The sequence below is a fragment of the Podarcis muralis genome, chromosome 7, assembly GCF_964188315.1.
Source record: "Podarcis muralis chromosome 7, rPodMur119.hap1.1, whole genome shotgun sequence".
Taxonomy (NCBI): domain Eukaryota; kingdom Metazoa; phylum Chordata; class Lepidosauria; order Squamata; family Lacertidae; genus Podarcis; species Podarcis muralis.
The window spans coordinates 4,872,866-4,894,802 of NC_135661.1; the positions used below are offsets into that span (position 1 = coordinate 4,872,866).

General features: G+C 48.2%; 1 protein-coding gene and 1 long non-coding RNA gene across 13 annotated transcripts in view; both read left to right on the top strand.

Moving 5' to 3' along the window:
* ARHGEF10L (Rho guanine nucleotide exchange factor 10 like) overlaps positions 1 to 21,937 on the top strand; it is a 147,868-nt gene that overhangs the window by 44,944 nt on the left and 80,987 nt on the right. For 6 of the 12 annotated variants that reach the window (XM_077931078.1, XM_077931080.1, XM_077931081.1 and 3 more), the window contains 8 exons: positions 1,997 to 2,098; positions 9,374 to 9,480; positions 11,026 to 11,103; positions 13,871 to 14,050; positions 15,911 to 16,027; positions 16,442 to 16,534; positions 19,426 to 19,599; positions 21,334 to 21,479. In XM_077931078.1, coding sequence (XP_077787204.1) covers positions 1,997 to 2,098; positions 9,374 to 9,480; positions 11,026 to 11,103; positions 13,871 to 14,050; positions 15,911 to 16,027; positions 16,442 to 16,534; positions 19,426 to 19,599; positions 21,334 to 21,479 — 997 coding nt within the window. Of the gene's footprint in view, positions 1 to 1,996; positions 2,099 to 6,298; positions 7,014 to 9,373; positions 9,481 to 11,025; positions 11,104 to 13,870; positions 14,051 to 15,910; positions 16,028 to 16,441; positions 16,535 to 19,425; positions 19,600 to 21,333; positions 21,480 to 21,937 lie in introns of those variants that run through there. The other 6 variants (XM_077931082.1, XM_077931084.1, XM_077931085.1 and 3 more) reach the window with 3 other exon arrangements.
* On the top strand, positions 2,105 to 4,736 carry LOC144328355 (uncharacterized). The gene is made up of 2 exons (XR_013393539.1): positions 2,105 to 2,453; positions 2,823 to 4,736. It is a non-coding gene; the product is annotated as an uncharacterized LOC144328355 (long non-coding RNA).

Genomic DNA, 21,937 nt, shown 5'->3' on the forward strand with positions numbered 1-21,937 from the left:
GAAGCTGTGGCTGTTTAAAGCAATTTTTTTTTCCTGGCGGTACTCAAGCGTACGCAGTAACGGCACCTTTTCCCCCTGAGAAGAAAATCACTGGTGGTGCTGTAGGGCTTTAAATGTACCTTCTTCTTCTTCTTCTTCTTCTTCTTCTTCTTCTTCTTCTTCTTCTTCTTCTTCTTCTTCTTCTTCGGAGGCCAATTCTGGATCCACACGTCCTTCCACAGTGGGGACCCACTGGCGGACGAAGGTGGGGGCGGGGGAAGCAGCCCACCCTGGGTGCCATCCCGTTTGTGTGCGTGTGCCACCGCGGCCGCCCCTGCCCCCCCCAGGACGCTCAGTGCTCGCCACCCCCCAAGACACTCGCTGCTTGCTGCGGACCCCTGGGACTTGCGCCACTTGCCGCACACGCCCCAGGATGTACGCCGCTCCCGGTGCTGAAGCAGGGAGCACTGCCACTGTGGGGACCTAGGTTTCCGGGCAGGAGTTGATCATGGTGATTCCTGGCTTGGCAGCCCACACTCTGGCACCACTGCGAGGCCTGCATGTCTGGGAGGGTCAACTAAGTTTTACTCATTGATATTACCAGAGGATCCACATGAATTTCAGTGGCTTTCTTTCTTTCTTTCTTTCTTTCTTTCTTTCTTTCTTTCTTTCTTTCTTTCTTTCTTTCTTTCTTGATCCCTCGTAGTCGGGTATGATTGTCTTCCATAAACATGGTTTTAAAAGTGAGTCCGTAAGTGGCCGTTGAGGCCAATTCTGGATCCACATGTCCTTCCACAGTGGGGACATAGGTTATGGGTGGGAGTGGATCACGGTGAGCGTTTGCCAAACGTGCCTTCCTCTTCGCCTGTTTCTCCCTTTTGTTCCGAGTTCGACTTCAAAGCCCACGACACCTTTGGTAGGCCCACAACTTACATGGGGGTTACGTCCGGGCAAAGGCCAAAGCGCGGAAAGTCAGGAAGAGCACCACCCCCCCAGAACCTCTCCCCCATGACTCTACCTATCTTACCTGCGAGATTTTGCTGGAATCCTTTGCAGCCTTCCAGAAGCCTCATGCAACCTTCCCAGAGCCTAGTAGAGGGCTTATAAAGCTCTTTTATCAGCAGCAAAATCCAGCGCAGAAAGTGCCTTTTAAGCCCTCTGCCATCCTTACTCGGTTCCAGGAAGCTTACATGTCGTCTCGGACAGTCTCTTCTGACTGTTCCTCACCCCTCAAATGACTCTGTGTTCATTCATTTATTTCCCCAGCATCTGTGCAAAGCTGCAGCCGTGTAACTAAATCACACGTAAAGTAGCTTTTTTTTTTAAAAAAAATTGTTTGTTTCACAAGGAAATCTTTAATAAAAACAAACAATCACAAACAAACAAACAAACAAACAAACAACAGGTTTATTTGCTGCATGGTGCAGATGGGGCTCATATCAGCTGCTTGCCCCAATTCTGTCTGTCTGTCTGTTAGTTTGTTTGTCTGTCTCTCTCATGCGCGCGCACACACACACACACGGAAAGTACAGCAATCTCTTCGCTTGCGTGTGCCACGCTGAGTTCACAAGGAGGATTCCCAGCCGCAGGGCCTCTGAGGCCACAAAACCCCACTTCCCTCTCTGGGCAGTTACGAAACATCCCTGGGGGGTCTGCCTCCTTGCAGGATCTGCTGACTTGGGCAAAACAAACAACAGGGAACAAGCGGAACTTGCTTTGGTTTTTCATGTTTCTTTCCTCTTGTAGCTTCACTGACTTAACCAGGGCAAATACATGCATATACTGTATATGCAACTGGAACGCAGCTACGGCTGGTGCGAGACAAGCACCCACTTTGTCCTTTGCTGGTTTGGGGTGGGGGGCAAGAATCCCTTTGGGCTTGCTGCCCCCCCTCCCGGTGGCTGTTGAGAGAACTTCCCTGAAGTTAGCAAGCATGTCTGGCCACGTAAGGAAGGGGAGAGGAGAGTAAACACAGTATTTTCTTTCTGTCTTTCCTGTGATGTTTCCCTGGCTGTAGCGGACGGAGAGCCAGGCAGGAGCGCCATGGAGCCAGGCAGGAAGCGCTCTTTGTCCTGGACTGGGGAGCTCTCCAAAGCCCACAAGCTGTCCGTGGACAGAGGTACGGATCTGGGGGCCTCTTGCCCTCCCGGATCCTGTCTCCATTCGAGACGAGGTAGCATGATTTGCAGTGGAGTTTGTAGTGTGTGAGCTTCTGTGTCTTAGCTTGCCTCTGCTAGTGAAGAGGGCCTTGCTGGGGGTTGCCCCCCCCCGGAACCCGCACGCTTTGCACATGCTCGAGAGTGCTGTTGTTTTTGCAGAGGCTGCCAAAAGCAGGGCGGTGTTGCTATGGGGGGGGGAATCTGGAAGCCCTGCTCCCCACCACGTACACAAACACAGAGGACCGCTTCGACCTCCCGCAGCCAGAACACATTGCAACTAGTGGCCTAGAGCAAATGCACTCTGTGTGTCCTCAGGTAAAGGTAAAGGTAAAGGTACCCCTGCCCGTACGGGCCAGTCTTGACAGACTCTAGGGTTGTGCGCCCATCTCACTCAAGAGGCCGGGGGCCAGCGCTGTCCGGAGACACTTCCGGGTCACGTGGCCAGCGTGACAAGCTGCATCTGGCGAGCCAGCGCAGCACAGGGAACGCCGTTTACCTTCCCGCTGGTAAGCGGTCCCTATTTATCTACTTGCACCCGGGGGTGCTTTCGAACAGCTAGGTTGGCAGGCGCTGGGACCGAGCAGCGGGAGCGCACCCCGCCACGGGGATCCGAACCGCCGACCTTTCGATCGGCAAGCCCTAGACGCTGAGGCTTTTACCCACAGTGCCACCCGCGTCCCTCAGAGACCCTCTGTATTTATTTTGTTTATAAAAAATATTTCCATACTACTATCTTCGACACCTCCCTTTCCATGGAGGCACAGATTGCAGCTATAACAAAGGCGGCATTTTTTCATCTCCGCCAAGCTAAGCAGTTGGCCCCTTATCTCTCTCGCCCTGACCTAGCCACTGTGATCCACGCGACGGTCACCTCCAGACTGGATTATTGTAACTCGCTCTACATGGGGCTGCCCTTGAGACTGACCCAGAAACTCCAGCGGGTGCAGAATGCCGCAGCGAGGCTTCTTACGGGGTCCTTGCTGCGGGATCACATTCACCTGGTACTATACCAGCTGCACTGGCTCCCGGTGGAGTACAGGATCAGATTTAATGTGCTGGTTTTAACCTTTAAAGCCCTATACGGCCTAGGACCCTCGTACCTATGGGACCGCCTCTCCTGGTATGTCCCACAGAGGAACTTACGGTCTTCAAACAAAAACATCTTGGAGGTCCCGGGCCACAGGGAGGTTAGGCTGGCCTCAACTAGAGCCAGGGCTTTCTCGGCTGTGGCTCCGATCTGGTGGAACACTCTGTCACAAGAGACTAGGACCCTGCGGGACTTGACATCTTTCCGCAGGGCCTGCAAGACGGAGCTGTTCCACCAGGCCTTTGGCCAGGGCACAGCCTGACTCCCTCCTTTGGCAATCCTCACAGAACTCTAGCCCAATGGTTGCCATTAATTTGATTTGAACTGATTTTATAATGAAATGATTTTAGAATGCTGTATTATTTTACTGTTGGTAGCCGCTCTGAGCCTGGCTTCGGCTGGGGAGGGCGGGATTTAAATAAAATTTTATTATTATTATTATTATCATTTTAAAAAAACCCCAAACAAAGAGGTTTACAGTAAATAAGAACATGAAGCCCTGCTTTAGAGAGCATATATATAAAAAAAGTTAAAAACCAGGATCTTTGAAACCATTTTGGGAGGATGTGCTGTATTCTTAATCACCTGCGATAGCCCTGGCAGAATGGAAATGTTTTAGGGCGCAGAAGGCATTTATTGCATTTCAGTCATTGCTTTTAACTTTAAAACTTTAATTGTGTAGTTGTGTTGCTAAGCCTTCTCCATGGAACTTTAAAACTTGCAAAAATTTAAAATACCAAAGCAGATTTAATGATCACCTCAACTTTCTAAGCATATATATGCACGGGCCTGACTGAACAAGAATGCTTTTGGCAGGCACCTAAAAGTGTGCTGCAGGGAAGCCTTCTGCTTGATCTCAATAGGCAGGGAGTTCCGAAGTGTAGATGCTGCCACACAGAATAATCGAGGTCTTACAGATGCGGACCTTTTGGGGGTCCCTTCCGATGCTGCAATTCTGTGTTGTTGGGGAGCGTGGCTTCCCAGCGACACTGAGGGCCCCAGCACCTCTCCATCTCATGTACCAGGCAGTGGCGAGTGAGCTTGAACCCTTGCTTACTGTGCACAGATCTGGTTGTGCCTTCTAGTTGAAGGGGGGGGGGGACCTCGTAGTTGCTTGTGCCAGCCGCTGCATAGAGGCACACCTGTGGCTAGAGCTCATGGTCTTCGTTGATGTGCCAACCCTTGCTTTCCGTAGTTCACTGCTGTGACAGCCTTCGGATTTTGGAATGTCAGATCTTCGGGGCAAGGACTTGCCTGCCTTTTTTCCTTTGCTGTTTCTGGACCCTCCAAGTGTTCCTATTATCCAGAGGCAGTCCCAGATTTGCAGAAGCCGTCCCAGTTTCGGATTTGATCCTGGAATGTCCCGCTTTCCCTTAGCACATCCCTATTTTCATCATAGAAATGGGTATGGAGTTGTCCGACCCCTGAGCCAAGGAGATACAACCTTTTAGAAGACATATGAAGGGGTTAGCCCTGTATACGGAAGTTTTAAAAAAACGTTTAATGTTTTATTATGTTTTTATACACAGTGGTACCTTGGTTCTCAAACTGCTTAGTTACCGAACAAATTGGCTCCCAAATGCTGCAAACCCAGAAGTAAGTGTTCCGGTTTGCAAACGTTTTTTGGAAGTTGAATGTCCGACACACCTTCTGCTTCCGCAGGAAGCTCCTGCAGCCAATCAGAAGCTGTGCCTTGGTTTTCAAATGGTTTTGAGAGTCAAATGGACCCCAAGAACGGATTAAGTTTGAGAACCAAGGTACCACTGTATGTTGGAAGCTGCCCAGAGTGGCTCAGGCAACCCAGTCAGATGGGTGGGGTACAAATAGAATTATTATTATTATTGAATAGGATGTCCCTATTCTCATCGGAGAAATGTTGGCAGGTATGAAGGTTGCTCCAAGGGACGCAGGTGGTGCTGTGGGTTAAACCACAGAGCCTAGGACTTACTGATCAGAAGGTCGGCGGTTCGAATCCCCGCGACGGGGTGAGTTTCCGTTGCTTGGTCCCTGCTCCTACCAACCTAGCAGTTCGAAAGCACGTCAAAGTGCAAGTAGATAAATAGGTGCCACTCCAGCGGGAAGGTAAACGGCGTTTCCGTGCGCTGCTCTGGTTTGCCAGAAGCGGCTCAGTCCTGCTGGCCACATGAACCACAAGCTGTACGCCAGCTCTCTCAGCCAATAAAGCGAGATGAGCGCTGCAACCCCAGAGTCAGCCACGACTGGACCTAATGGTCAGGGGTCCCTTTACCTTTTATGAAGGTTGCTCCAGCCTGCTCTGGAGTCAGGGGTCAGCCTGGTTTGGATTAAAGGCCTCGTTTCAACAGAAAGAGAGGAAGCTGTCAGAACAGTGGTCAGCACTGGCTGGCAGCAGCTCTCCAGGGTTTGAGGCAGGCTCCCCCCATGTCCCAGGCCTACCTGGAGATGCCGCCAGGGATTGAACCTGGGTCCTTCTGCATGCCAAGCAAGTGCTCCAACCCTGAGTTACACCCCTTCTTCTCTTCGACTTCTGTCACATGCTCCATTAGGAAATGATTTCTGGGGGTTAATTTTAAGAGCTTGCAGGCTCCTCCTTCACCTATGCACCTTCCATTATTTTTATTGTTTTTAGTTGTAGAAGACAGGTGGGGCAGTTGCATTTAATACCCCATTGCATCTGGAGGGCAGAAAATAACAGAAGCGTAAAGGTAAAGGGACCCCTGACCATTAGGTCCAGGCGTGACTAACTCTGGGGTTGCGGCACTCATCTCGCTTTATTGGCCGAGGGAGCCGGCATACAGCTTCCGGGTCATGTGGCCAGCAGGACTAAGCCACTTCTGGCGAACCAGAACAGTGCACGGAAACGGTGTTTACCTTCCTGCTGGAGTGGTACCTATTTATCTACTTGCACTTTGACATGCTTTCGAACTGCTAGGTTGGCAGGAGCAGGGACCGAGCAACGGGAGCTCACCCAGTCGCAGGGATTTGAACCACCGATCTTCTGATCGGCCAGTCCTAGGCTCTGTGGTTTAACTGACAGCGCCACCCGCGTCCCCTGAAGCATAGAGCTGGACAATTGGAAAGGGGGGGGGGACCTTAGGGGTCATCTGGTCCAAACGCCTGGGGTCCTCGTAGGGAACCTCAATTTTGCAAACTTACCATGTCTTTGGCAGAAGGTAATTTAGCCGCCGATGCGATTTTTGCTACCTTCAATGCATTGGGTGGGTCTGCTGGTTTGTCCCTCTCCAAAATATTTTCCTCTGCTGGTGGGGGTTGCGAGGTTCTCCATTCATGCCCCCCTCCAGCCCAGCACTTTCCCTGCCTGCCCCTCTGGCTGTTTCCGTCCCGAACCCTTCCTCCCCGCATGGCTGCTGTCCCAGCAGAGCAGCTGTTCCAAAATTAGGGAAGGAAAAGGTCACCCTTTGCTGGTCTATTTCTGGTGCCCTCCGATCCCCACCCCTCCCTGGGCAGCTAACACCCTCCGCTGCTCTTCCTTCTTTTGCCCTCCGCCCCTTCTCATTTGCCAGCTCCTCCTTGCAGCTGGCTGCGATGCAACCTTTCCGCTGCCGGAGACCCCTTTGCCAAGATCTCCCCGCACGCGAGTGGGAACTAGAGATTGCCCTGAGCTCGGAGAAAGAGGAAGTTTGGGGACAGTCAGTCGAGGCTGGCTAGAGGGTTTGGTGGGACGGGGTGGAGGGTCGGGTGAGCGGCACCTCTGAAGGGTGAGATGTGGCGTAAACGGCACCGGTCCAACCGGGACTTCATCATCATCCGTTCCTCTTCCTCCTCCTCCTCCTCTTCGTCTCTTTCAGGTAAGGCCCCTTGCATTTATTTATGTTTGACTCAGGCTTCCTCCTTCAGCAAAGAGCCAAGCTCAGAGGTCCTCCTGAGGTTTACCCCTCTCTGGCACCCCTGAAGAAAATAAAAATAAATCTGGGTTTTGTCATGTGCCGCTCAGAGATGACTCAGCAGGCAGGTTTTGCTGGCTGTCGGGGTCTGGGACGGGAAGGTGGTTTTCTCATCTTCTTATGTCATGGATGCTTTAGCTGAGATTCCTGCATTGCAGGGGGTTGGAGTGGAATCAGGGGTCAGCAAACTTTTCCAGCAGGGGCCAGTCCACTCTCCCTCAGACCTTGCGGGGGGCCGGACTATATTTTGGGAGGAAAAATGAAGGAATTCCTTTGCCCCACAAATAACCCAGAGATGCATTTTAAATAAAAGGACACATTCTACTCATGTCAAAACACGCTGATTCCCGGACCGTCTGCGGGCCAGATTTAGAAGGCGATTGGGCCGGATCCGGTCCCCCGGGCCTTAGGTTGCCTACTCATGGACTAGATTAATCTTGGGGAGTCCCTTCCAACTCTAGAATTCTATGGTTCTAAAAAGGGGAGGTGGTTAAAGCCAGTTGCTTGTATACTCAAACCTTTTCTCCCTTGCCATTTGCTGTATCCTTCTGAGGGCATTCTGATTTCCCATTCCCATGGTTGGGGGAACTGGGGAGTTGCGACTTCCCAAGCAGTGAAGGGAAATGCTATCTGCGCATGTTCAGCCTGGCAGGCTGACCCTTGACCCCAGAGCAGGCTGGAGCCACCTTCACACCTGCCAACATTTCTCCAATGAGAATAGGGACGTCCTGTTCCATAATAATAACAATAATTTTATTATTTGTACCCTGCTCATTTTACTGGGTTGCCCCAGCTGCTCTGGGTGGCTTCCAACATATATAATAAAACATTTAAAAACTTCCCTATCCAGGGCTGCCTTCAGATGTCTTCTAAAGGTTGCATAGTTACTTATCTCCTTGGCTCAGGGGGTCATATAATTCCATAGCCTGCAAAATTTCTCCGGTGGAAATAGGGACAACCTAAGGAAAAGCAAAGGGATGCGGGTGGCGCTGTGGTCTAAACCACTGATCCTAGGGCTTGCCGATCAGAAGGTTGTTGGTTTGAATCCCCATGACGGGGTGAACTCCCGTTGCTCAGTCCCAGCTCCTGCCAACCTAGTAGTTCGAAAGCACATCATAGTGCAAGTAGATAAATAGGTACCACTCCAGCGGGAAGGTAAACGGCGTTTCCGTGCGCTGCTCTGGTTCGCCAGAAGCGGCATAATCATGCTGGCCACATGACCAGTCAGGGGTCCCTTTACCTTTACCTTTAAGGAAAAGCAGGACATTCTGGGATTAAATCAGAAACTGGGACGGCTTCTGTAAACCCAGGACTGCCCCTGGAAAATAGGGACACTTGGAGGGTCTGAAGCTTCCCTTGTGGGGTTGAGATCTGGGCAAAAGCTCCATTGGCCCCCTGAGTTGGTAGGAAGGTAAATGCAACAGAGGGAGGCAAAATGTAGAGATTTGGGTTCTGGAAGATGCGGCTGGAATGGGCTGTGATGATATCGTGGAGGACAGAAACGCCTGCCTCCTGCTGCGAGGCGCCCTGTGATGATGCGATGATGGGAGTGGCTATCGTCGGAAATAAAGGGATGACGCTATCATTTTGGCTCCGTCTACAAAGCATCTTGGAAGCTTGGAACTTGTACGGTTGTGCTGAGATGATTCGTTTGGGGGCATTACTTCTCTGGACTTTTGAGCTGCTTTGGGTACATGGTTGCGAAAGCTCCAGGATGCAGAATTCTGTGTCAAATATAGAGGGTTGTTTTCAAGAGGTCCCTAGCAGGCTCTGAGAGGAGAGTTGAACAAGGAATAGGAACTTTTAAAGAAAAGGGCACAGGGGGGGTCATATTAAACCCAATTAACAGACATGGCTAATCTGGGTCCCTTCGTTTCAGTGGGGCCACCCTGGAAGGATTTAGTGGGATACAACTCGCAGGCTCTTTCCTGAGCCCCTTTAAAGAGCATGAGGCTTCCATGAGGACTAGAAACCTTAAAAGCAATGCTTTGATGTCGGCAGCTGAATCTTTAAGGGTGTGTTGCTGGACTGGCAATCCTGAAAGTGTGTGTTGAATCCTCTAGGGGAAGCAAAATTCATCTTCCTAATTCCACGTTTTGGCTGGTGGTCTGAATATGCCCGTTCCATATTCCCTGTTGCTTTGTTGTTCCTGGCTGCCCACAATAACATTCTTCCAGCGCATTGTGTTGTGTTTCTCCCTGCAAGGGCCAGTAGCCCTGGAGATGACCTTGTGTGAATCTTGTGTCTGCATGCGTCCCATCCAGGCGATTCCGAAGAGGAGGAAATGGGATTCCTGGAGGTCCCGGTGAATGATTTGAAGCACCTGTTTCCCGAGTTGGGCCCGATGCCCGAAGGGTTAAGCCCTCAGCAGGTGAGTGCTTGGGAACGTGGCTCATTCTTAAGCGATGGAGCACCTCGAGGGAGGGGAAGCAGCACCCACCTTGGCTGCTTTGGGGGGAACTCTGGCTTTTGCAGAGACCCTGAAATGTAGCTCAGTGCTAGAGCATCTGCCCAAGGGCTACATTTGCTTCTGGGAAGCCACCCGAGGGCCGCATGCGGCTGGTGGGCAGGGCCAGAGGGGGAAATGGGTGGAGCAATGCCTGCACATTTCGCCTTTGTAAAAAAAGGCTTCTTTTACAATCTAGAGGCATGATCAGAGTTAAAGGGCACCTTTTGCAGCCAGGGAAAAAGCATTCAAGGAAGGTGGGAAACAGGGCTGGTGAGAGGCGTGGTCTGGGATAGGGTCCCGCGGGTCAGAAAAGAGAGCCCCGGGGTTCGCAATTGGCCCGTGGGCCTGAGTCTCCCTCCGCCCCCCCTGCTGCGAGTGGCACTGTGGTCTAAATCACTGAGCCTCTTGGGCTTGCCAATCGGAAGGTCGGCGGTTCGAATCCCCATGACGGGGTGAGCTCCCGTTGCTCTGTCCCAGCTCCTGCCAACCTAGCAGTTCAAAAGCACACCAGTGCAAGTAGATAAATAGGTACTTCTGTGGCAGGAAGGTAAACGGCATTTCTGTGCGCTCTGGCTTCCGTCACGGTGTCCCGTTGCGCCAGAAGCAGTTGAGTCATGCTGGCCATAGGACCTGGGAAGCTGTCTGTGGACAAACACCAGCTCCCTCGGACTGAAAGCGAGATGAGCGCCGCAACCCCATAGTTGCCTTTAACTGGACTTAACCATCAGGGGGTCCTTTACCTTTTATAGATTAGTCCTTGGTAGGCCATGGCCCTAATCCAGCAGGACTCTTCTGTTCTAAAGGAAAATAATAAGAGAACTGTGCTCCTACCAGTCTGGCATATTCTGCAACACATGCTTGAGTCCTGAGTTGAAGAAAAATAAGGCACTCTGCACATGCCCAGAGTTCTCTTACAACCAATCCCTCTTCCCGTGGAACTCTGGGAATTGTAGCTCCATGAGCAGGGGTCTCCCTTAGCGATGCCCAGCCCCCTGAACAAATTTCTGTTCCCAGGAGTCGTTGGAGGAAGCCACGATAACAGCTTTCCTACCGAAGCACCCTGAATTAATTACGTAATTGTGTTGGTTTTGGATAGAAAGGCAAGTCACTTAGGTTTTAGAGGAACTCCAACTGTAGCAGGCCAGTAGACAAATCGGTACGTCTGTGGTAGGAAGGTAAACGGAGTTTCCATGCGCTCTGGTTTCCGCCAGAAGCGGTTTAGTCCTGCTGGCCACATGACCTGGAAAGCTGTCTGTGGGCAAACGCCGGCTCCCTCGACCTGAAAGAGAGATGAGCGCTGTAAGCCTGTAGTCACCTTTGTCTTGATTTAAGCATTACCTTTTTTAGTGCTGATCAGTCCAATAGACCTATTTGGTCCCTGCATGCTGCCCCAGCCAGCAGTTCTTCCTCTCTCTTCCATGATGCTCTCTTGAGTCACCCGCACCTAATCCGACCCCCTCTTCACAGGTTGTGCGCCGCCACATTCTGGGCTCCATCGTCCAGAGCGAGAGAAGCTACGTCGACTCCTTGCGGAGGATCTTGCAGGTGAGAGAGCTTTCTGCTTCGTGAGCGGGGAACCAGGCACAGGGCCTTCTCGGAGGTGGCACCTGCCCTGTGGAATGCCCTCCCATGAGATGTCAAACATCTATTTGACTTTTAGAAGGCATCTGAAGGCAGCCCTGTTCAGGGAAATTTTTGGTGTTTTACTGTGTTTTCAATTCTTGGTTGGGAGCTGCCCAGAGTGCCACTCAGATGGGTGGCAAATAAATAATAAAATTATTATTTTATCAACCTTTTGTCCCCGCCTGCTCTCACCCACCCACCCCTGAGCGAGCAGCTTCCCCCATCCTCTCACCAAACATGAACACAAACTTAGCAAAAGCTGCCATATACTAAGTCAGGCCATCAAGCCCACCCAGCCCAGTGTTGTCTACATGGACTGGCAGCAGCTCTCCAAGGTTTCAGGCAGGGGACAATCCCCGACCCCAGTGGGAGATGCTGCCAGGGACTGGGCCAGGGACATCCTGAGTGCAAGGCAAGGGCTTTACCACTGAGCTTTGGCCCTTTCATGATTAAGGTAAAGCAAGCTTCTATTTCTCATGATTCTGAATAGAGGGCTGATTTAAACAATGTCACCTTATATTAAGTCAGACCGTCAGTCCACCTAGTTTAGTATTGTCTACACTGACTGGCAGCAGCTCTTCAAGGTTTCAGACAAGGCGTCTTTCCTAGCCCTACCTGAAGATGCCATTGGGGATAGAACCCAGGGCCTTCTGCAAGCCAAGCAGCTGTTCTGCCCACTTAGCTATAGCCCTGTCAAGGAAACCAGGAAAGTCACACATTTCTTGGGAGATCAGCTTAAAAAACAACAAAACACCCCAGGAAATCGCTTTCCCTTCCCGAAACAAGCAAAAGTCGTCCTCTGAGCTCTTCCCATTTCACTAAAAGCAAAGAGAGATTCTGGTCCTCAAGCTTCTGGGCAACTAAAAACGATCTGAATTCTATGTACGCATCTACATGCGCCCCATTGTATTTTAAACTTAGAGAGGCCAATGAGCATACATCTTATTTTAATGAATTGACTTTTGCACAACTTCGGAAAGCTTTTACAGAGTTACGATTAAATACAATAAACTCTGCTTATAGAGATGGGAGACACAGAGGCATACCAAAAAACGAACGTGTTTGCATTAGGGGATGTTCCGAAGTAGAGGACCTTATGCATTATATCTTGCACTGTCCCTTATATAATGATGCAAGAGAAAGATTTTTAGTACCTATAACAACAAGGTCCCCTGGCCAGAGCCCCTCTGACTGATTTTATATCTCCTTGCAGACACAGATAAGTATGTGACCTGGCGGGTAGCACTCTTTGCAACTGCTGCTAGGAAAATTAGAGCAAATTATATAGCCAAGGTGGCCATCAACTGTAAACGAGATGAATTTGACCCTATCTATCTACATCAGGCTATATCTTTGTCACCAAACTCCGAGTATAAATTGCACACTGTATTAATTGACATTGTTTTTTGATATGTTAGTGGCCATATGATGATTTTAGCTTATGAATTTTATTGTTTAATGTCTTGATTTGTATATTGGGGTACCTTTATAGCTCTGTTTAGAGTACATAATGTTTTGATAATATAAATGTTTTAAGTCTTTTGTATCAATCCAGTATATTTTCTTTTAATTGTCAAATGATTCTGTGTACATTGCAGCAGCCTTTGGCTATGTGCAATAAAACTGAATGACTGACTCACAGCAGTTCTCTGGGGTAACAGGCAGCAGATATTCCTAGCCTTTCCTGGAGAGGCTGCTGGGCGATGGAAATTGAGAACTTGTGCATTTTTTAAAAAATCATTTTTATTAATTTTCCAATAAAAATGGCCAATCAACATATCCAATCATAATCCAATTAAAACAAACAAATAAAATAAAAAAGACCAAATTATAATCCAAATTGTAATTATTAATTTTTTGGTGCTCCCCATAGTCTGGACCTCTGAAGCATATCTCCAAATCTTCAGTCCTGCCTCTGCTCGTTGTTTTCCTATTTTCCACATCCCAGTTTAAATGCTTTAAAGTTCTCTGTCCCTGGCTCTACGATTCTCAATCATGTCAGAAATCATATTTTCTTTCGTCCGTTGAATACAGCTTTATTTGTGTATATATATATTTCAACTGTCTATTTGCCAGCGCAGCTTTCCCTGACTCCGTTCCAATCTTCCAATCTGGGCTGTTGTCCAAGCCTGTTGTCTGAAGTTTAATGACACATCAACTCCCAAGTTGTTAATCATTCCAATCCGGGCTGTTGTCCAAGCCTTTCGTTTGAGATTTAATGACATAGTAGCTTTGTGGGTGGCACTGTGGGTTAAATCACAGAGCCTAGGACTTGCCGATCAGAAGGTCGGCGGTTCGAATCCCTGCAACGGGGTGAGCTCCCGTTGCTCGGTCCCTGCTCCTGCCAACCTAGCAGTTCGAAAGCACGTCAAAGTGCAAGTAGATAAATAGGTACCGCTCCGGCGGGAAGGTAAACGGCGTTTCCGTGCGCTGCTCTGGTTCACCAGAAGCGGCTTAGTCATGCTGGCCACATGACCCAGAAGCTGTATGCCGGCTCCCTCGGCCAATAAAGCGAGATGAGCGCTGCAACCCCAGAGTCGGTCACGACTGGACCTAATGGTCAGGGGTCCCTTTACCTTAGCTTCCATATTGTTACTGTAAAGAGACCTTGTGCATTCAAGGCAAATACTCTGCCAGGGAGCAACCTTCTTTTCACGGCTCCGTGTCTTCCCGTCTCCACTGCTGACAGGATTACAGGAACCCTCTTGTGGAGATGGAGCCCAAAGTTCTCAGCCTCCGGAAATGCCAGGTGGTTTTCTTCCGGGTCAAAGAGATCCTGCAGTGCCACTCCATGTTCCAGATCGCCTTGTCTTCGCGCGTGGCTGAGTGGGACACCACGGAGAAAATCGGCGACCTCTTCGTGGCCTCGGTGAGTGTTTGCAGGACTCAGCTGGGCAGGGGCTTCACATTTCTGGAGAAGGAGGAGGAGGGGGGGTCAAGTATCCTCACCTTTCTTTTTTTAATTTTTTTAAAATATAATTTTTTATTAGTTTTTTTAACATATCATTTTCAACAGTAATTAAACATATTTTTACATCTTATTCAAATTTCTGACTTCCATCAATCCTGTCTGAAAATTTTCCAATCTAATCTCTCAGTATGCATTTCTTATCTTCCCTATTGCATTTCAAACTCATAACCAGTATCTCTATCTTTTTCTACTTTGTAACACTGCGTATATTTCTCCTTACAAAACTTCTTGTAGTCCTACTAGCGTAATTTGCTGATTTCAGTTGCTCTTCAAATAATTCATATACTTCTTCCAATCTTCTGTAAATCTCTGGTCCTGCAGGTTTCGAATCCTTCCTGTCATTTTGTCCAATTCTGCATAGTCCATTAATTTCGTCTTCCATTCTTCTTTCGTCGGAATTTCTTCTTGTTTCCATTTCTGGGCTAACAATACTCTTGCTGCAGTTGTTGCATATAAAAACAATTTAACATCTTGCTTATTAATTTCCTGACCTATAATACCAATTAAAAATGCTTCTGGTTTTTTTAAGAATGCGTATTTCAACATCTTTTTCATCTCATTATTCCCAGAAGTTCTTTACTTTTTTACATTCCCACCACATATGATAAAATGTTCCTTCTTTTTCTTTACATTTCCAACATTTATTATTTGTCTTATACATTTTAGCTAATTTCACTGGTGTAATATACCATCTATACATCATTTTCATCATATTCTCTTTCCAAGCATTACAGGCTGCAAATCTTATCCTTTCATTCCACAACCTTTCCCAAGCATCCTCAACCTTCAAGCCTCCACCTTGTGGAATGTCCCCAGAAGCTTTGAGCTGCTTCAAAGGACAATCAGTAAGGGATGTGGATGGAATCTGAAATGGAGAAAAGCAGCCCTTCTAGGTTAACATCTTTGGTCAAGGCAAATGGAAATGGAGAAAACAACCCTTCTAGTTCAGCGTCGATTGTTGGGGCAAATGGAATGGGCACTAACTTAGTTTAATGCCTACGTTCCAGGAGGCAATGATGGCCCCCAACTTTGTTGTTGTTGTTTAGTCGTTTAGTCATGTCCAACTCTTCGTGACCCCATGGACCAGAGCACGCCAGGCACTCCTGTTTTCCACTGCCTCCCGCAGTTTGGTCAAACTCATGCTGGTAGCTTCGAGAACACTGTCCAGCCATCTCATCCTCTGTTGTCCCCTTCTCCTTGTGCCCTCAATCTTTCCCAACATCAGGGAGTCTTCTCATGAGGTGGCCAAAGTATTGGAGCCTCAGCTTCAGGATCTGTCCTTCCAGTGAGAACTCAGGGCTGATTTCCTTCAGAATGGATAGGTTTGATCTTCTTGCAGTCCATGGGACTCTCAAGAGTCTCCTCCAGCAGCATAATTCGAAAGCATCAATTCTTCAGCCTTCTTTATGGTCCAACTCTCACTTCCTAACCCTTCATGGATCACTGCCTTGCCATGGTGAAGGGGCTTGAATAACTCAGAGAAGCTATGAGCTATGTCGTGCAGGGCCACCCAAGATGGACAGGTCATAGTGGAGAGTTTTGACCAAACGTGATCTGCCTGGAGCAGGAACTGGCAAGCCACTCTAGTATCCCTGCCAATAAAACTCCATGGACAAAGGCCCCCAACTTAGAGGGCTTTAAAAAATCAGACCTATTCATGGAGGAGAGGGCAGTCGATAGCTACTAGCCACAATGGCTTTGCTCTGAACGAAATAGGTGTGCAAACTCTCTCTCTCTCTCTTCCCGCTTCCACCCCAGTTTTCCAAGTCTATGGTGCTGGATGTCTACAGCGAATACGTCAACAATTTCACCACTGCCATGTCCTTGATCAAGAAGGCCTGCCTCACCAAGCCTGCCTTTCTAGAGTTCCTCAAGGTCAGTAGTTTGCTACAAGAGCTGGGAATTGTAGCTGTGGGAGGGGTGAACTAGAGTTCCCAGGATTCTTTGGCAGAAACACTGTGCTCTAAATGTTGGGTGTGGGTGTGACATGAGCGAGGACCAGGTTCATGTTCTGACTCTGCTCTGGGCTAGGAGAGCCATGGGCCAAGCTGCTCTTTCCTGGCCTCGGTTTTCCCAGTCTGTAAAATGGGTATGCTGTTGCAAGCGTTGGTTATGGCAGTGAATAGGATAGGCTCTGCCAAGCCTCCTGCATGCCAGCGTTGGGTCCAGAGAGTGGAAATTTACTGTCTGGGCCCGACCAGCATTATCTCCAAGGTGGGAGGCTGGAGACCCACCAAATTGGAAGGCAGAGGTCCTCACATTAACAGTGGACGATTCTTCTCTTGGCAGAAGAGGCAGATGGGCAGCGTCGACCGAGTGACTCTTTACGGCCTGATGGTGAAACCCATCCAAAGATTCCCCCAGTTCATTCTCCTCCTCCAGGTACCCTTTTAAAAGTGCTTATCTGATTATTCTCAAAGGTGAGGGAGAGCCTTTCCCCTCTATCCCAGGGGCCAGACAGAAAGGCCTGAAGGGCCAGATTCTGCCCCCAGGGCCTGAAGCACAAACTCATTTGCAATGCTGTGTACATTTCCAGTTGTCTTATCTCAGAAAGGATATTGTGGTGTTGGAAAAGGTTTGGACAAGGGTAACCCTATGGAGGAAGGTTACAGCACTTGGGACTTTTTAGCTTAGAGAGAAAGTGAGTCTTAGGTGACTTGATGGAAGTTTATAAAATTTAGACCTAGCTTGGAGAAAGTGGATACAGAAAAGAATTTCTCCGTTTCTCATAATACAGTGGTACCTCGGGTTACATATGCTTCAGGTTACAGACTCCGCTAACCCAGAAATAGTACCTCAGTTTAAGAACTTTGCTTCAGGATGAGAACAGAAATTGTGCTCCGGCAGCACGGCAGCAGCAGCAGGCCCCATTAGCTAAAGTGGTGCTTCAGGTTAAGAACAGTTTCAGGTTAAGAACAGACCTCTGGAATGAATTAAGTACTTAACCCGAGGTACTACTGTACTAGAGCCTGTCGGTATCCAATGAAGCTGAATGCTGGAAGATTCGGGACAGATAAAAGAAAAAAACTTCTCCATGCAGCACATAGTTAAACTATGGAACTCCCTGCCACAGGAGTTAGTAGCCACAATGACTATGCAGAGACTCCACAGTTTGAAGCAACCGTGCTTCTGAATCACATTTGCTGGAAATTGCAGGAAAGGAGAGTTTTCTCTCTTTTCTTTCCTGTATTGGGAATTTTGTAATGTTTGACGTTTGATTAGTGGTACCTCCTTCGAGGGACGCGGGTGGCACTGTGGGTAAAAAAGCCTCAGCGCCTAGGGCTTGCCGATCGAAAGGTCGGTGGTTCGAATCCCCGCGGCGGGGTGCGCTCCCGTTGTTCGGTCCCAGCGCCTGCCAACCTAGCAGTTCGAAAGCACCCCCGGGTGCAAGTAGATAAATACGGACCGCTTACTAGCGGGAAGGTAAACGGCGTTTCCGTGTGCGGCTCTGGCTCGCCAGAGCAGCGATGTCACGCTGGCCACGTGACCCGGAAGTGTCTCCGGACAGCGCTGGCTCCCGGCCTATAGAGTGAGATGAGCGCACAACCCTAGAGTCTGGCAAGACTGGCCCGTACGGGCAGGGGTACCTTTACCTTTTACCTCCTTCGAACGTAATCTGTTCCAGAAGACCGTTCGACTTCCGAAATGTTCGAAAACTGAGGCGCCAAGGGTGGCCTGCAAATGCAATGGAGAAAATTGAAAAACACGCAACAGAAGCCATTTGACTTCTGAGGTGCGTTTGAAAATGGAAACATTTACCGTATTTTTCGCTCTATAGGACGCACCCGACCATAGGACGTACCTTGTTTTAGAGGGGGAGAACAAGAAAAAAAAATTACCCCCCTCTCTGCTCAGCGCCCCTTCAGCGAAGCGGCAGGAGAAACGGAGCCCCTTCCATTTCTCCTCCCGCTTGGCTGAAGGGGTGCTGCGCAGCTCTCCCTCTCTGCTGAAGCCAGGAGAGTCTTGCTCTCCTGGCTTCAGTGAAAGGAACCCGAAGCCTTTGGAGCGCAGCACGAGTTCCCACTGCGCTCCAAAGGCTTCAGGCGGCTATCCCTGAAGCCTGGAGAGCGAGAGGGGTTGGTGCGCACCGACCCCTCTCGATCCCCAAGCTTCAGCGAAAGCAACGCGAAGCCTCTGGAGTGCGGTGGGAGCGCTCCCTCTGCGCTTCGGAGGCTTCACGTTGCTATCGCTGAAGCCAAGGAGCCTGCACTCGCTCCATAGGACGCACACACATTTCCCCTTAATTTTTGGAGGGGAAAAAGTGCATCCTATAGAGCGAAAAATACGGTATTTCTGGTGCCCCTGTCTTTTTATATGTGCTGGAAGCTGCCCAGAGTGGGGTATTATTATTATTATTATTATTATTATTATTATTATTCCCGGTTCCTACCTACAGGTTTCCCACGGGGGAGGAGGGGCATTTGGTTGTCCACTGTGAAAATAGGAGGATGGGCCAGATTAGTCCTTGGCCTGATCCTGCAGCCAGGCTCTCCTTATGTTCTTAGGTTCCTCATCTCGTTGGAGGGGAAGACCAAGCTGGGAGAAGGATGGGCGGAAAGTTTGCTTTGCGCGTGGGGTGGAAATGCATGTCTCAGCTCCCAGCTTGCTCCTCCATTGGCCCAGGTTTTGTTTTTATTATTTTTATTTTTATTATTATTATTATTATTATTATTATTATTATTATTATTATTATTATTATTTACAAATTAGAAAAAAATACAAACATACAAAAAAAGGAAAATACATGTAACCAAGAGAAAATTAGAGCAAGTATCTCGCTCAATTGCCTCGGGGGAGGCCAGGTACCTCTGCCTGTGAGCCGAGATACTAACACATTTTACCTCTTCTCATATTTACAATTATTTACACCTCTACAAAACAATATTTACAATAAAGAAATGAAAGGTAAAATATAAAAGAAAAGAACAAGAAGAAGATAAAGAAAAGGAAGAATAAGATCAAGAATGAGAATTTTAAAAGTAGATAAGTATTCTCTATACACAGCCATTTCCAATCTATATTTATGTTCAATTATGTATTTTCATCATATCCTTATCTCTCTTAATTAAAATATTTTTAAAAGACTTCCACCGTTGGCCTCACGCGTTTTTGGTAGTCCATTCGTCAAAACCTCTGTTTTTCCTTTGAGTCTCCTTAGTGGCTCAGGTGTTTGGGATGGAGGTCCCTCTTCCTGCCTGATGGCTCTCTTCTTCTTCTTCTTCTTCTTCTTCTTCTTCTTCTTCTTCTTCTTCTTCTTCTTCTTCTTCTTCCAGGACATGCTGAAAAACACTCCCAAGGGCCACGCTGACCGGCTCTCCCTCCAGCTGGCTCTGACGGAGCTGGAGACCTTGGCGGAGAAACTCAACGAACAGAAGCGACTGGCGGACCAGGTGGCCGAGATCCAGCAACTCACCAAGAGCGTCAGCGACCGCAGCAGCATCAACAAGGTAGGCTCAAGGTCTGGTCCTTCTAGGGATGCTTGAGGGATGCAAAGACCAAAGAGGCTCTCTCCTCATGACCAGCTACCCACTCTCTGACAATCTGCCAAGACACTTAGCTGACATAGGCTGCGCTCCCGTGGCTCTTGATCCCTGTTTTTGCAGTTATATTTTATCACATTTTCAGAAAATCCACCTATACAGTCGTACCTTGGTTTTCAAACAGCTGAGTTCCTGAACGTTTTGGCTCCCGAATGCCGCAAACCCAGAAGTGACTGTTTCAGTTTGCGAACTGTTTTTGGAAGCCGAACCTCCGACAGGGCTTCCGATTGGCTGCAGGAGCTTCCTCAGCAGCCAATCAGAAGCCGCACTTTGGTTTTTGAATGTTTCGGAAATTGAACGGACTTCTGGAACGGATTCTGTTTGACTTCCAATGTACGACTGTACACTCCATAATAATTTTTTCTTTGGTTTTGTCAACCTCCTGCTCCGTTTTCCATTCTGTTTTTTATTTCCCCCCTTGCTTCACCACATCTTTTACCATAACAACAATTCAACAATCTCTAATTCCTTCTGTTGTTCATAGTTCAAATCATGCTTGTGAATTCATCATGTTATAGTGTTTCTTTAAATAATAATAATAAAATAGGCTTTAGATTCACAAAATGTTTAGGGGTATGTGTACCCCCTGCATCCTCCCAGAAAAAAGCACTCTGTGTGTGTGTTTGTGTGTATGTATATTTTCTGTTTTACAATTTAAAATACTCATTTTATATCTGTAAGATATCAATGACTTCCCTTCTTTTCTTTCCATGATTCATTTTACATATCATAAATCCCTGCACATTTTACAAAAACTATACCAATCGGTATTCCATTATTTCCTCCATCCAAACTTATTTCCACTGTTGAATTTATCTTAACGCTGCCAGCATTTTCAGCCGTACACAATTATTTCCCATATATTCAATAAACGTTTTCCAGTCTTCCCTAAACGTATGTTCTTGTTCTCTTATTCTATATGTGAAGTCTACAGGTTGTGCATATTCTGTCAGCTTAAGTTGCCATTCTTCTTTGGTTGGGACCTCACTCGTTTTCCATTTGGGGGCTAACAAAACACGGGCCACAGTTGTTGCATACATAAATAACCTTTTTTGACACCTGGGAACTTCAGTCTGGATTATCCCCAACATAAAGGACTGTGGTTTGGTTTGGGGGGGGGGGAGTAGTTTTAAACATTTTTTTCAATTCATTGTGATCATTTCCCAATACAGTGGTACCTCGGGTTACATACACTTCAGGTTACATACGCTTCAGGTTACAGACTCCGCTAACCCAGAAATAGTGCTTCAGGTTAAGAACTTTGCTTCAGGTTGAGAACAGAAATTGTGCTCCGGCGGCACGGCGGCAGCAGGAGGCCCCATTAGCTAAAGTGGTGCTTCAGGTTAAGAACAGTTTCAGGTTAAGAACAGACCTCCGGAACGAACTAAGTACTTAACCTGAGGTACCACTGTACCCTTTTACCCTTTTAAATGTTTAGGGCCTGTGTCCATGTGCTTGGTCTGCAGAAAAAGCTCCGTTTGCAAATAATACGGGTGTTGGGACCTTCAGTATGCAATTAAGTTCTCCTCCTCTGCCCTTCAGGTGGGATAATCTTGATGGGGTGGCTGAAAGGTCCTAAGGTCCCCCAATTGATGGTTTCCTCTCTATCTGTCTCTCCCGAAAATGTCCTCCCCGCCCCAGCTGTTAAGCTCAGGCCAGCGGCAGCTGCTGCTCTGCGAGACCTTGACGGAGACAGTCTACAGCGACCGCGGCCAGCTTATCAAGTCCAAGGAGCGGAAAGTCTTCCTGCTGAACGACATGCTGGTCTGCACCAACATAAACTTCAAGTGCGTGTCCAGACAATTTCGCGGGGGTGCTTGCGAGAGGTGGAAGGGTCTTAAAGAGAGAGATCGGGGCATAGCTGTCAACTTTTTCCTTTTTTTTAAAGGGAAATTCTCTTATTCTGAATAGGATTCCTCGCAAGAAAAGGGAAAAGTTGACAGCTATGGATTGGGGCCCGCTGCAAGTGCCTGGGAGGGCGGCTGCAACACAGCCCCAGTTTCTCCAGAGTCTGCATGTGAGGAATCCCAATCAGTTGAATCACGCAGATGATTTGCCATATGGGAAAACCATCAGATAGGAATGGTCTTTATTATCGTTGGACATCACAGCATGTTTTTAAAAGCATTAAATAAGGGGGGGGAAACAGGATGAAGTAGTATATCGCCTCTGAGAATACAGGTGAAACTCGGAAAATTAGAATATTGTGGAAAAGTTCATTTATTTCAGTAATTCAACTTAAAAG